This window comes from Melopsittacus undulatus, chromosome 6 (assembly GCF_012275295.1).
Source record: "Melopsittacus undulatus isolate bMelUnd1 chromosome 6, bMelUnd1.mat.Z, whole genome shotgun sequence".
Taxonomy (NCBI): domain Eukaryota; kingdom Metazoa; phylum Chordata; class Aves; order Psittaciformes; family Psittaculidae; genus Melopsittacus; species Melopsittacus undulatus.
The window spans coordinates 1,976,557-1,992,969 of record NC_047532.1 but is presented as its reverse complement, the minus strand read 5'-3'; the positions used below and the strand labels follow the sequence as shown (position 1 = coordinate 1,992,969).

The 16,413-nt window shown below is 44.2% G+C and overlaps 1 protein-coding gene across 4 annotated transcripts in view; it reads right to left on the bottom strand.

Annotated features, from left to right (window-relative positions):
* EDA (ectodysplasin A) overlaps positions 1–16,413 on the bottom strand; it is a 67,950-nt gene that overhangs the window by 17,773 nt on the left and 33,764 nt on the right. For all 4 annotated transcript variants that reach the window (XM_034064245.1, XM_034064242.1, XM_034064243.1 and 1 more), the window contains exon 2: positions 10,352–10,457. In XM_034064245.1, coding sequence (XP_033920136.1) covers positions 10,352–10,457 — 106 coding nt within the window. The remainder of the gene's footprint in view (positions 1–10,351; positions 10,458–16,413) is intronic.

Genomic DNA, 16,413 nt, shown 5'->3' with positions numbered 1-16,413 from the left:
TGCTTCATTCACACGGTATGAGATATGTAAGGCTTTTCAAATATTGAAGTGCAGTGTTATTAATGCCAGACCATGGCTGAGCTGGGGAAAGAAGGATGTTAGCTCCCAAACACATGTTTAATCTAGAACATGTGGGTTTGGGGGAAGTTTGGAACCAATATGTTTTCAACATTTTCAGGAAATTTGGTCTATCCAGATGAAAGCTTCTTGGACCCTACTGAAATATCAGTCAGTGATACAAACACTGAAACAAGATGGATTTGTTCCTTTCCCTGAAAAAGATACTGGTTTTTGCACTAATTCCAGAGAAAAAGGCAACAGATCTTGAGGAGCAGCTTTGGTCTTGTTACTCCAGAATATATAGAAAGAATGGCAAGTTATAGATGTAGGAAAATACCCCAGAAGTAAAACATATCATGTGCTACCCAAAACTTCTGGCCTGCCTTGCCAGAGTGGGGCTTTCTTCTGGGGGTGGAATGAAGAAGGGAGGTCTGCTAAGTGTGGAGGAATGATGCTGCCCATATTTACATCAGAAGGGATGCGATGTCCCCTAAAGTCAATACATCTGAATATAAGGAATATGTTATATCACAGAATGAGATGCTCATTGTCCGAAGCAGTGGAGGGATGGAACAGTTTATATATGAGGATGTAAGGCAAAGCCTGGGGCCATTACCTTTTTCCTCAACCACCATTGTTGCTTTACTCTGCTTTTGTTTCAGTTTTGCTTTAAGCTGTTCAAAATAAATATGCAAACACAGTCACCTTTAATTGTCTTTTTCTGGTTACATCTTAAATTGAGATGCTCCATGAGGACATCCCATATAATAGCATTCCCTCCTCGTCCTTCACCTAACAGCATCTTCCTTGTACAGCAATACAAGCGTCATGCTTGGAGGACAATCCCAGCCTGCTGCTCTACATTCACAGCACTTGAACTCTGCACAGTAGAAACACAAGCTCTGACTTTCAGAAGTCTTTGTTTAGTGCTAGCCTTCATATTCTGCCCAGTCATATTCTGGAGTTATAGGCTGCTAAGTCCCCAAGACTGGCTTGAAGCCAATTTATAGCTGATGCTTTTTCTGATACCCCACCCCTGTGCTGAATTAAACTGCCCAAAGCCAGTCTCCTCCAACCCAAGAGATCAAGAAGAGTTTGCAGCTCATCTTGGACTCTTTTGAGGCACTCCCTTGGCTACAACCACTTTTTTGAGGCTATTTTTTGTCTCTTTTATGGACTTTTTGCATGTCTCCATGTGTCTCCAGGGGACGTATCCCACATTGAGGTCTCCCCCAACACTTATGGGGCATGACACTGCTTGCCTAGAAGGTCTGAGAAGAGCTTGTGCATGAACACCAAAGGCTGAGAATCATTTCTCTTGTGGTGAGCTAGGTATGAGAGCAGCCTTCTGCTGCCTCACTGCTCTTCTCTGTGCAATGTGTCAAAGGACGAGCCTACATCCATGTGTGATCCAGATGATCAGATGCTGCTCTAGGAGCTCCATGGATCAGTAGCTTGCTCCCTCCCTATTCTTCTGATCCCATACACCAGACCTCAGCTCAAGCTTATTGGTCTGAAAACAAACGAAGAGAAGTCACAGCTCATCCCTACCCCATTTCTGGAGTCCCTGGAGTGACACTAGATGGCAGAGAGCCACAATCTCTCTCTTCCTCATACAGCTTCACATGATGTGAGATCTCATCATGTAACAGGTTGGGGTTTTTTGGTTTTGTTGGATTTTTTTCCCCTGCCAACACTCAGAGAGGTTTTTTTGCCTGGTTTGACCATTAAAAAACAGGACTTCACATCAAGGACTAACTTTCTCAAGCTCATAAGGAAGGGAGGACAGTTAAATGTAAATATGCAGAGATAATGGCTAACAGCAACAGTAGGTTGCTTATACCAATCTTTATAACAAGTTTTAACAATATTAAACAGAAAACAACCTTTAGTTACTACAGTTTGAGATTACCAGAACTGAAGTGTGAGCAAAAGAGACAGATCTAAGAGAGCATCACTCAATATGATTTCACTGATCCAGGTAAACGTGTCTTGTTGAGCAATCACCCTCTGCCACATCCGGAAAGGAGGGAAGGACTAGGATAAATGTAATGGTTCTCCTGCATTCACCAGGTTTTTCCACCTTACAAAAGATGCTGTGACTGACAGATCATCAGCTGCTGTTTGAAGAGACCGGTGCTGGAGCAGGTAGAGACCCACCAGCCCTGCCTATCTCCTACAGGCTTTTTACATGAAGAACAACATAGGTGCAGGGTTGTAGAAGAACCAGGCTGGAACAGCAGCTGTCCTTTAGAAGTCTGTCACCTCTGCTGTCATCACTCCTGTTGGTCCTGCTCTGGAGGTCCTTTCCAATCCTAACTATTCTATGATTCTATGATTCTATGACAGGGCTGCATCTAGTCACCTCCCAGCGTCCCCTCCACCCTATGTTACTTCCCAACCTCAGCTCTGCCTCTCCAACAGCCAGAGCTCTGCTGAAGATCACTGCTTCCTCACGTAAGGCAGAGGTACCCTTGCTCACCGGCCACAGAAACTCCCATCTCTTTATAAAAGCCAACCAAGTTCAGTTATCTCCTCAATCCCATCCGGGTCCACTCTGGGATTGATGGCCAGGTAGCCCGACAAAGGCTTAAAAAACATATAGCTAGTCTTCACTGAGTAGGTGCAAGTACACCACAGAGCAAATGTGTTCATGAACAAAGACAAACTCCTGCTCCCAATTAACTACAGAGCCACTGTTACTGGCAAAATATCATTGCACTGCCTCTCAAAAGCACAAACCCCAATCAAGCAAAAATCTCCACCCTTTTTAGCTCTGCTCCCATATAATCAGTCCCAGCCAAGTTCTTGGGGCTCACACCACAACCTGTGACCATCCTATTTCATTTTCCACACTCTCACTGGCTATGGAAGAAGAATATGATGTGCCTTTTGTTTTCCTTCAGGCATTTAGGTTGGATTTCAAATGCTGGATCTTTACAGCAGAGCTGACAAACAACATTACTATAACTAATTCTAGTATCTGAAGGCCCTTTTTGGCTTGCTGGCTGGGCTCACAAGGCTTATTTTCTATACACCACTGCACCCTATTGCTTACTTTATCAATACCACATATTTGAATTCAGCAATTTAAAGCATAGTATTACAGCTGTGTTTTTGTTTGTTTTATTCGGTTGTTGCTTAACACAAAACATTCTGACATTTTAAGTCATATCCCGCTAAGATAAACAACTAACATATGTCATGAATTCCAGCAGAAATGATTCCCAAGTGGTGCTGCAGCAAGGTTTTAACCAAGCGTACAAACGGCTCTCAAATGATTCACTGGATGCTTTAAATGTACTCTTCCCCACCACTGCTATCCATAAGGAATCAAGGGCAAGTGGAAGGAAATCTCTTTGGCTATCTTATCCCTGCAGAACTTCACTTTTTTTCTTCCTCCTGTATGTAATTCTGCCTAATTGGATTGAAAAGCTCCGTAGTCTTGAATGGCTGTCTGTAAAGTGATGGTTTAATTACATGGAATAGCATGGGATCTATATCCAACATTATATCATTGTGCATGTACATCTATTGGTATGAATCTGAAAAGGGCCTGAAGGAGATGTAAGTGACCCCACCACTCTTTGGGAAGCCAAAGTCAAATCCACACAGTATTCATCACACAGTGAAGTGTTCCCTGGCTCAGCCAACTCTTGAGTTGATCCATTCACAGCATTTCAGACAGCTTAATGGACTTCAGCAACCTCTGATCGTGTTAATGAGATAAGTTACGAACCCAACAATGTTGCTATAGGGCCAACAAACCCCTAATGAAAACATGAAACCACCATGCCTCATTCACAACTTCTTCTCCAAAGAGCTTCACAGTGCCACAGTATTCTATGGCTTTGTGTGGCAGAACTTCTCTTCTGGCTAATGTATCTGATGTACCATAAGGGAATGCATTTGTAATGAGTGTCCAGGGAGGCACAACTGAAGACAACTTCACAGTGCCCATCACCAGCACAGAAGCTCTGTGTTTTGCTGTTCAGTCCCACCCTGGCTCTCACAAACAGAAGAATAAAGCTTATTCAGCCAGAGATGTGCAGAAGGTGCAGTCACTGCAGCAGGACCCTGAGCCTGGACCATTTGGAAAGGTGCACATGACCCAGCTCAGCACCAGTGCCTCAGCTTTGTGCTATAGCTGATCTGTGACCAGATGGGCTCGGAGCATATGCTAAGCAAACTTGTGTCTGCCTGCAGAATACTCTGTGGATGCGGCCAGAGAGCCAGCTTATTCATGGAAATCAAAGCTCAGCTGCAAATACTTCAGCAAGACAGACAATAGAGCCTCTCATACTGTGGGAAAGAAAATCACCAGCTACTAGTTGAGTTCAGCACTTACAATGCTTGGTGCATGGCATCCGCAGTTCGGATGCACATATAGCTCAGATGCAATCACATTCCAGGCTGGAACATCTGTTCTCTCATTAGTCCTGGCCATGTTTTGTAACAGAAGAAACTGAGATTCCTGAACTTCAGTATTTGACCTGAGGCATTATGAAAAGCCCGATTTTCAGAAGTGGAATTCATATGTAATCACCAGTCACTTCTAATAATGTTGGTCTCTGCTTAACATGCAGCTGCAAAAAGAGCTTAGAAGTTCAAGTTTCAGGAAAGCTTGCTGCAGCACACACCATAAGCAACACAATGAAGATCCATCAGGATCTCCAGAATTGAACTGGTGTAAGTAGGTGAAAACGCAACTGAGGTGAGATTCCAACCACAGAATTCCTTCTCAAGCCTTCTGAATATCCTCAGCATCTCAAAATCTTCCAGCAGTCATCCCACTACCATCCGAACCAGGTACCAAGGAAGCACAGGCACACACCAAACAGCTCTACAGCTGGAACAAATCAACAGCACCTCATCACAGCTTTATAAATATTAATAATAACAAAGCAGGCTTTCTTTTGGAATAATCCAGATAACAACTGGAAGGGCTGGTGAAGAAGACAGGAGGCAAATTGGGTTTGTGAATGGACTGGGACACATCGACCGGTACACTGTGAACACTGTGACCTAGAACCATTTCTCCTTGCGGCCACCACACAATCAGGCTTCTCCCTCTCCAGTAAGTTAACTTCTTGTAATATTTAACATACCAGAGTTCAATAAAGAATTCTGGACTCCATCAATTTTCACTTCTTGCTGGCTGATGCAGCTTGTCCTCACGGAAACATCACCCTCAGTGCAGGCTGCAGGAGTGAGCCTCACCACACAGGCTGTCAGCATCACACACTTTCTAGGTGCAGAAAGTGACTCCAACATCCTTAAGCTGAACTAGCATATAGGCTCAGGCCCAGGTGTTAGCATCTCTGCTTTCCCATAGAGTTCAGGCTATGGGGAGCTTCCCTCAAGCTATGCCAGCAAACCGACTGCAGTTTCCCAACACAGTCTTATCAAAGATTGCTAATGGACATAGCAGTGAACTTGACCTCAAAGTAACTCCAGTATTAAACAATCATTTCAGAGTAGCTTTAACCAAGGATGCACTGAAAAAGTTTCAGCTGTGTAAAAATGTATCCTCTTTAAAGATATCCTGAGAGCAAGAAGACCCCTTTAAATATCATCTTCACCTTCACTTTCACTTGCTTCCAGAAATGATGTTGTATTAATCTATCACTGCTGTAACAGCTGAAACCAGGACATCATTCTGGGGCTTTAGGCAGTTGCTAAGCTTCTCTGGACCTGTGGAAATGCTGGTAAGAAATACGCACAGACACAAGACCATGATCTGAAATGACTTCCCTATATTTTTATTACTGTATCTTCCTGATGAAAAGCACCTGAGGTGCAAGACCTTATACAGATACCTGCCTTATTACCATAAGCATAGGTATAACATGGGGGTAAGGATCTGCAAATGAGCTAATCCTAATTTTACCCTTGCAATAACAAGTACTGATAGCAATGCCATACGGGAGGGATGGAGATGGTCCCTGAAGATTCAAACATCACCTTAATTTCCCCTTCTCCCATTTTGGGTGAAATCACAGAGATATTCTGGGGAAAACAGAACTTTGTGGCAAGCCTTTCATTTGTGACCATCTCCTGCATCCAGTATCCAGGAAATGTTCTGGATTTACTGAACGCTCATTACTATGGTTTCAGAGCACAATAAGGCTCTATTGCCCTTCATAGATCTACAAGGATCAGCATTTCTGGGAATGCCTGAGCTTTGGGGAGTTGCACAGGGCCAACACAAAGGCACTGACTGTTCTGGAGGCAGGGGGACAAACCTGCCCTTGGCGAAGGAGAGCAAGCCAGCAGGAAAAGTCTCTATTGTGGTTATTGCATGGTCAGGGAAGGGGGGACAGCTGAGACATGGCACCTGCAGGACCAGAAGCTGCCTGGGGATGAAGGGAGCCAGGCACTGGCTACCTGCTAAACCATCCTAAAAGCACTGAGCAAATACTAACAGGGTGAAACACTGAACCCACATAACTGGGACATCACTTCCCAAGCTCCAGGTAGGAAGAGGGTTTGAGATGAGCTTCTGCTGTCCTACAATTTGATGTTCATTTCAACAACAGCAATGTGCAGCACTGAAACCCATGAGTTCTCATCAAGGACTTTCTTCGGCTGTAAGGACTGCCAAAGTAGTAGGAACCCAATTGTTGTCAGCTTAAGGACAGCCATCTGCTCAGCCTCTTCCCAGCTGCCATGCTCCAAATCAAAGAATGGATAACAATCAGTTATGTTTCTCACCAAGCTCAATATGAACAAACCTAGGAAGGGAAAAAAAAGCCAAACCAAAAAGCAAAGCCCAAGCAAGCCAGGAAAGCAGCACGGCAGGGATCGAACTGGGAACAGAGATGAAAGTAGGAGAAAAAGAAACTCTTTTTCTTTCTCTTTTTTATACAATGTTTTTTAAAGAGTCCAATTGACATCTGCTTTATAAACCCTCTGTCATTATTTATAACCTCGAGAGCACAGAATTGTCTCTGTAGTTACAACCATGCTACTCCCATATTTTGGCTTTGTTAGCAAAGAGCCAGCAGCATTTTTACTGGTGCTCTGGGAATAGAGATCTAACATTTCATGCACAGTTTATTTAAAAGTGGACTAATTTAACATTCTTGATGGTTCCTTTTAGCACAACTGTTGCTAATTACCAGCTCCAGAATGATTTGTTAATCTGGGAGCAACAGTGGTTCCACAGCAGCATAAATACACCAAGAGGGGAAAAAAGGGAGAAAAATAAAAGAGAGACATTGGAGAGGGTCAAATATTAGAGACCTAAAGCAAATTAAGTGACAGGTGAAGTTGGTGACACAGAGAGGAACGAACACTGTAAAGGGGAGTAATAAAGGGGATAATCCTGGGCCTTGAGGAGCCAAAACCCAAAAGAGTGGTGATTTTAAAGCTGTGCTAATGTTGGTTTTGGAGGCATGGACAGGAAGCTGGTGTGAAAGATGATCCGTGCTCCTCAGGACTGGGATGGACATCAGCCTCCCATTAATCCTGTCTGTCTCTAGCAGGGTGCCAGGCAGGCACCTCAGCCCAGGACATGACCCTGACTTGCTCAATTGGATGCAGGGCACTGAGTGTGGAGGGACATGGACAAAACTGAACAAACATGATCATAAAAGTGACAATTGGGACTGAAGCCAAAGTCCTCAAAGGAGGAGCCCTTGAAATACTGGAGTCATGTCTGGAAGTGGCAGGATCCAACCGATGGCTTTGCACTATTCACACAGTATTTCTTGGGGCTTTTCAGCAGGGAGCAGCTTTGCTGCTTGTGGCCTCTGATGTCCTATCCCTGTGCCTAGAGCATGGAGCCACATCCATCACCTTTGCTGCTTGTGGCCTCTGATGTCCTATCCCTGTGCCTAGAGCATGGAGCCACATCCATCACCTTTGCTGCTTGTGGCCTCTGATGTCCTATCCCTGTGCCTAGAGCATGGAGCCACATCCATCACCTTTGCTGCTTGTGGCCTCTGATGTCCTATCCCTGTGCCTAGAGCATGGAGCCACATCCATCACCTTTGCTGCTTGTGGCCTCTGATGTCCTATCCCTGTGCCTAGAGCATGGAGCCACATCCATCACTTTCCCCTGGCCCCACAGGACCAGCTCTGACCCATCTCAAACCCACCTTTTTCACAGCAAAAGACTTGAAATAAAACTCTTAGAAATGGGACTGGATTATCTTTGATGTTTATAAACCATCAAAGCCATTCCTGTTGTTGGTACCAGAGCAGGACTCAAACAGCCATGGAAGGGGATTGAGCAGCCTCCCTCCAAACACAGCTTCCACACTTGGATCACTCTGGTCTTTCATGGCATGTGTGAGAGGACTTGAAAGGTCATCAAATCAATTCCAGATAAATACTAGTGAGGCCTCAAGTGGAAAGCACATCTCCTTCCTTCTGGGAATTTATAGTGCAGCCACTTTCATCTTCTAGAGGCTCTTCAGAGATCAAAGATCTGATCGACTTTCCTTTTGCAAAACTCATGGGCAAAACGGTGTTATCACTGCTGGGACATGGGTTTACTTTGTTTAATGATTCATTGCCCTTCTCTGAGAAGCAAAATTCCTTCATGTAGATCTGAAACGAACAAGCTACACCAAATACTGCTCTATTTACTAGCTTTACAGTTACTACAAGGTCAATCCCCACCCTGAGAACTTACACTTGTTAAATACTGCTCTACCTAATAAAACTGAGATGGCCAAATGCAAAGTAACTGCTTCCCAACATCACCTGCCGTGCTAATGCCGATAGCACAATGACCTGTCACTCCAGCCATTTCCCCCCATCTCCCTCACATTATGGGGTCAAACCCCCTAACTTACAAACAGACATATTGCACCAGTGCAAGTGTGCTACGTTTCTGGAGGGACTCAACTCTGATGCATTCAGGGAACATAAAGTGTGACATGTTTTCACCTGGGCACAAGGATGATGAGAAAACCCCTCATTAGTCCACTGATTTTAGGTATCTATTTCTCACCATGCAGTGATTCCCTGCACATCTGGCAATAGAAAGGCAGCCTTAAGCAGCCTAACAGGCTCATCTAATCCCTCCCACCATCTGCCTGCAGCACTCCATTTACACCACTCACATACAGTGGAAACTTGCTACTTATACAAGCAACTTGCAAAAACACTGGAATAGGTTTCAAGGAGTCGGAGCAAAAGGACTTGGATCCATCTGAGCATCAGAGTGACACCAGCTCTAAAGATGATGGACCACACTGAGCTGGAATCGCTCTGGGAGGCTGTACCAAATGCATCACACTTGTCAGCGTTTTGGGAAGGAGGAATCCAAGGACTTTTATGAAGCTCTTTCTTGGAGCAGAGCCACAGGGAAATACTCTTCCACTCTGAAACTGTGAAGGCTTCAGAGGAGATAGGAAACTCGTGAAGCCAGTGAGCTGGAGAGGAAGATGAACGCTCGCTGAGAGGTTTATAATGCAGTGAGGACTTGGGTTTAGCCGGCATCAACCCATGCACAGACCACTAATCCAGTATTTCTTCCCTGCTCTCCCCAGCATTCAATCCCCTTTGCTTCTTGGTATAAAAATGGATCTGTGGTTTTCGGAAGTAGGGATAATGCTGGAGCTCTTCCAGGAGCTTGACATGGGCAGCAATCCTCATGCCACAGTCATGGCAAACCAGCATCGGAAAGCAAACTCTCATACTGGAATAAGGCAGGATGCAAGCTCAGGGAGGGACTGAAGGTGCAGTCAGCATCACACATCCTTGCTTTTGTATTCACCAAATCACAGGCAAGTAATGTTGATTTTTTGGTAACTTTCTGCTCTTTTCATGCAAGCTCTGTGCAACTTTGGCTTCCTTTCATGTGGGCTTTGAAGCCACCTGAGGCTCCATTGCCCTGCAAAACCCTGTTACAGCAGTTACTGTTTTGTACCGCAGATGCTCACAGCTGTTGGTTGGACTACAAATAGCTACTTGATGATTTTGAGCAGACACAGGTATACACAATAATAAATGTATACAAGTACAAATTATAGATATAAATGAACACAGAGCCTCACCATTAAAGAGTCTAGGACAAAGTTACTAAGCAGCATTAATTTGCACAAGATCACTAGACCTAGAGATGCAGAAATCAGAACTACTGTCATTCCTCATGTGGAAAGGTGATCAAAATCAGACAAACTATTAAAAACCATAGATGCCATTTTTTATCCCCCCAACACAATTGTGTACACCATGATCAGAACCATGAACTGAAACGTCTGCTCCTCTGTGCAGTGCCAAGGGTTAGGGTTAGGGTGACAAGTCACACAGCAGCAAGCAGTGAAGCAGGACTCACCGTCTGGCCCTTCACTGCCTTTACTCCTCTTATTTCGACGGACACGTCTCCCTTCTTCTCCAGCATGCAGCTTTTCTTCAGGGTGAAAGAAGTTGAGCCAGGCCAGCTGGAAGAGGAAGGACAGGTTTAAGCATCTCTGGCTTAGCTGAGTAGAGATCAGTGCTTGAACACCAAATCCCTTCTACCAGGGATAGCTCTGCTGAGCTGAGAGAGCCATGGGGGACACCAAATGGCTGCTCAGGGATGCTCAGCTCATCCCAAGGGAAACCACAGGGAGTTGTGTCCCCTTAGAAACAGTCTAAGACTTGGGAAAACCCAACCTGAAGGGTTTCAGCAGCAACCCCCTGAGGCAGAGGAGCTGCAGGCAGAGTCAGGACAGATCTATAGCTGGAAGTAATCAAACACCCCACATGCCAATGCAACCATTTCTAATTATTCTCTGCAGAACTTGCTCAATCCTGGAGCTCTTTCACCAGTGCTACTCACTGCCAGTAAGTTTTTCCTCTCTCAAGCTCTCTTCTGCAAGCCTTATTAGCTACTGAGATTCACAGGTCTTCGGGGACCCTTAAATCCAATCCCGTATACCACATAAATTAACACTTTAAACCTAGAGCAAGTACATCTTTATAACACGACTTTGGCCAAGGGGGAAAAGTTTTATGTAGTGACCTCTTCTTCATGAAAAACAAATCACTGCTGCATTAAAAACTCTTTGTCAGTTCCTAAATCAACACCCCCCATCCAGAAACTGGGATTTCAGCTTGGAACCTCCCCCAGTGCTCCCAGCCACCCCAGGGTGCAGCTCATCAGCACTGACACTTCCCCAGCTATTTCCACTTCCTAAAATTAGGAATTTCATTAGGAATTAGGGCCCAAACACCTTGTTCTGCCAGTTACTGCACCCACCAAGGGCTGCGCTGAGCAGCATGGGGTTTCCTGTACACTGAGGAAACCCCATCACAGTTATCTGAACCATAAACACACAGACAAGCTGAACACAGCCTAAGACAAGAATAAAGAGGCTTCAAAAAGCAGCAACAAAGGTTATCAAGTGCATTATTGTTCCAAGAACAAATCCTGTGGCATCACAAGCATCTGTGAAATGGCAGAGAAAGATAAACTCTTTCCATGAATTGCTAGTTAAGTGTTGCCTTCAGCTACAGGCCATAAGAATCCCTATTAAAAATAATAATCTCTAAAGGTCTCTTTGCTTTTGACATACCCTGGGGCTCTCACCTCCCTTCTCCTACCTCTTGGCTCCACACACAAGCACCTATTCCCGAGTTCATTCCCATGCACACACTCTTCTTCTAGGCAAAGGGCATCCCCATTCCTGCTTCCTAAAGAGCAGCTGGATTTTACATTTGCATCTTGCTTTACTCCAACCAGATCCAATGCAATCTTATGAATGAGACTTGGAAGACCAAAGCCAACACTCATCTATGTAAGGAAGGACCCAACACAGAGTTAGATGGAGAGCCAAAGACTGAGTTACAATGAGTCTTAGTAAATGGAGAGAGCTGGGCACAGTTCCCCACTGCCCATCTTTCCCAGCCTCCCACATCCCACCTCATTGATCCAGACACAGAGCACCAGAGCAGGATGCTCCTGCAGGCACTGCCAGTGCTTCCCCCTACAGAACCAAGCAGGGCAAGGGATGAGCAAACAGTAAAAGAGCTTTTTTAAACCACTCCTTTAAATCAAACTGAAACACCACAGAACTGAGGAACAAACTACATCATCATTCAGGTTAAAACATCAATGAAACCATCAGTGCTGTTCTTACTTGGCTTCCTTATTGGAGCTGTACAAAAGATGATTAAATAGAAGCCCTGAAAACAAAGCGGTGGGGAACCAGCCTGGGAAGAAGTGCAGCTTCCCACCCCAAACCACCCTGCTGCCTGTGGCCAAGTGGCACACGAGCTGCTCCCAGCGCTAAGGCCAAACCCGACATTTTTCACCCCGAGAAGATTTTGTAATGGCACAACCCTCATTGTGTCAAAACAAACAGGATTCCTGTCCCCTTATTACAAATACAACTTAACCCAACAAAGAAGCTGCAGCATGGTTTTAAGCTCAGGCCATGCCCCCTCCTTCTCCACATCTGGGCACTGACATAGGCATTACTGATAAAGACTCTGGTTTATTTTCCTGCCAGGTAGAAGCTGTATCCCCATATGCCATCCTCCCTCTCATGCTGTAAAGAAACAGTTACTACTGGGCTTGGAATCATTCAGAGAACAGTTTCACCTGGAAACACATAAGGATTCAGAATGGATGAAACCCTCTGATTTCTCATTTGATTGATGGGATTTCTCATTTGATTTATGGGTTTTGTCATTTTCAATGAAAATTCCTTAAGAGACTTGAAAGCTGTTCACAAGCTGAACAAAACCAAAAAGTTCAGTATCAGAAGGGGAAGTACAGGAGATATACTCAATATGTTTATTTTCCTGGGTAAAATAGCCTTTCTATTCATGAATCTCATGTCATGGGGCTCTAAGTATGTGTTGGTCACCATTAATAACAATCTGAAAATTTAGATTAAAAAAGAGGTGAATGCAACACAAACTCAAATCACAGCTACCAAAGCGATCACACTTATCACTCAGAAACATACTAAATATTGGCTAAACGCATTTACCTATTAAACTTTGGTGTTCTAATTAAACCAAGTCAGAAAGAGAAGTTACAGTGAAGGTGAATGACTGAAACACACCTTTTACTTAGAAAAGACTACAATAAAAATAGCTTGTGACAGCAATTGTGACCATGCTGGCAATGAACACACACTGCTTTGGGACAAACCCCCTTGAAACCAGACTTTGCTGAAGAAGTTACACATCAGTACTCCAATACAGTAACCAACACAACTGGTGTGAGCAAAATGAGAGTAGTTTGTCCTAGAGACTACTTCTGTAGCACTCTGTGCCAAGTAACTGCATTAAAACCATGGTGCCAGCCTGCTGGGGCTCAAGGAAATCTACCTCTGGTGGAGTGAGCTGTTATCTGTTGTGTCCACAGCAAGGGAGAGGATTTGCAGTGCAGAATGGACAGATGTTTGTCACACATCTAGCAAAATATGATGCACCCACACAGATGTGCAATGGGAAACAACCTTCAGTGACAGGCTGCTGGCTGTACACTGGTGTAGCCTTACAACACAGAGGTGGCTGGAAGCTACACTTCAGAAGCTCATCTGGCTTTTAGATGGAGACTCCACACTCTAGAGAAGTAAGAATAGAGATGGGTGTCTGTATGTATATCATGATTATCTCTTTTAAGGTACCATAAAATAGGAAGAAGGCTGTGAAATCCAAATGCATTAGAGAGTTATGGCTGGATATACAAACTGTGTGCAGTAAGAAAACCAATACTGGGATGCTGAAATAACTGTTAAGGCTTGTGTATTTCATGGAATCATAGAACAGTTAGGGTTGGAAAGGATTTAATTACATCCCTCTGCAAATGCCTTAATGCATATCCCTCAGACACACTTTATAGGATTGACGGTCTCCTGGGCACCAAAGGAATGTATTTCCAATGGTCAAACAGCTTAAAAATGAGAGAAGTGGAAAAATACAATCCAACCAATGCGATTATGCACAAAAGGCCTTTTTCCCCCTTAGGCAGAGCCAAGCTGGTCGGAAGAACCAGAGTCTTCTTCCTGACTGGCAGCAGAACTGGGACCAGCAGCGTTCAGGTGCACGAGCCCTTTCCAATGAGAAGTGCATTCCTTCAAAGCCTTGCAGAACGTATTTATCCCTAACAAAACCCCCAAGGATTCCCTGCCTGCAACTATTACAAAGTTGGCTTCCAAATAATCATGAGAAAGCTTAGACCAGCCAGCTTTAGATCTAATCAATAAAACCCACGCTCTCCTACAGCACAATGTCTTAGAGCACCAGAGGAAAAAGGCATGAAATCATCCTCTTTCATTGTTGTTTAATGTTATTGTTAAAGTCAAATTCCCTCCTAATTTGCAATTTTGGAGATCATTAGTATGAGAAGACTAATAACAAGCCTAAGCTCTGTAGAAGCATTCTTTGCAAGCAGTACTGTTGTTTTTCTGGGCCTCTGAAGCTCAGCCACTGGAGGTTGTGGTTCAGAGCAGCAGCTACTTGAGCGTTACCCCCATTGTCCTACATCAGAAACTTGCCTCTGGTAACACGTGGTGCAGAAGAAAAATTAAGTAGATTATTGATCAAAGAGCCTGGAAAGAAGCTCATTGGGAAGAAAACTCAAACCCCATTCAATGTATTTTATATCTTCTTTTTGTCATCATTACTTGTCCTCATAAAAATGCAAGAAGTGAAAGAGTAAACAATTCCCACTTCATCATGCCAAAAACTTATACATGATATCTTGTCTGCAAGACAAGCCACAGCCCTGAATGCAAAGCTCTTGTAACATAATATATAGCATGAGCCAGAACCTGGTCAGAGATAGCGATGGAGAGAGTAGGGATTATACTTTCTCACAACCCATCTTCCTCCCCCAGATGTGGTGGTTTCAGCCCAGCTCAGCTGCATGCATCCCTTCCAGGGCTGTATGTTACATGCTGTCCTCTGCAAACCCCTCCATCAGCTTTTCTATTTTCCTCTGTGAAATCTCAAGTATGGGCCTCTCCTTCACAACTGCCCATGACTCTTCTCACCCCTATTCTTCATCTCTCACATTGCTCCCCGTCATCCTTCCTCTTGTCCCAGTGCTAATCACATCCCTGCTCTCACCAGCCATTCACCATGGAGCCCAAGGTTCCAGGGGCACAAACCATCAGCTCTGAGTTGATATGAAATCCACTGCAACTCCCCCTCATTCCAATATGCACACAAGGATCCTCACTGAGGACTTTTAGACCCAGCAGCAATCTTTAAAAGCTTCTTCCACCCAAAGCTATCAGGCAAAACAGTTATACAATCTAGAGAATGAAAGTACCAGCGATGCTTATCCAAAGCCAGGCAGGAAGATTGGGTACAGGGGGGACTAAGCTATTCCTCTGGGTGGGAGCTGTAACAGCTCCCGATCCCAATACTCATGAGAAGCTTCATAACAAGCAAGAACCAAGAAAACAAGCAAGTATTTGACCATTAGAAAATGGAAACGACCTTGGTTGCATGGATGGAGGTGGACAATTTAGTGCCATGGACCAGTGGCACTGCACCAGATACTGACACCATCACTTTAAAAAGTGGGTTTGAGATGCTTTCGATCTCCCATCTCTTCTGCCCTTGGATTGAAAAGCCTTTCCAAAGAGGACTGCGCAATCCCAGTTTTCAGAAGGACAGTGAGTCATGCTCCTTGGTCTTCTAGGCACTGTGGTAACAGAAAATCATTAGAGAACAATAAAAGAGGAGGGAGCATATTTTCCTAAGTTTTTATTGGTATTTTAGTTTCATTACCCAGGAAAGCCACTGTATTTTTCAGCCCAGAACATTAAATCTGACTGCCAGTTATCAATTGAAGCCTCATTACAAAGAAACGAAGACAGTGAATTAATTGTCATTGAAGGGTATACTCAGCTCTTAAACTTCCCTTCAGAACCAAACCCTTCCCAGAAACTTTCCTCTCCCTTCCTCCTTTGTGTGTGTTACAGAGCTTTGAGTAGTACTCTTAGGTTTATGACACCAGTCACCTTTTAGCTTAGTTACAGCTACCAAACCCTTACTGTCAAAATCAATAACCTGTCCCCACAAAGGGAAACCAGAACAGATTAAATATGTTATCATTTCATTTCAACTTCAGCAGTAAAATACGAGCTCAAACAAACCCACCAACTGCCACAGCATTGCACAGAAACAAGCCTACCTTTGAAACAAAAGCTCTTTTCCTTCCCCCCATTATAAAAAGACCCTCAAAATCAGCAGGTCACTCTCTTAACAGTCCAAATCCCTGGGTTACATGCATATCACAACTACAACTGACTTCATAGGAGCACCTAGACAGTTAAATCTGATCCCAAACCAGCAGCATCTCAAGCATGAAAAGACTGTGATTTTTCTACAAGGCTGTTTGCCCAAATGGTTGTCTTGAGATACTCTTCTGCAGAGCCACCTTGGTCT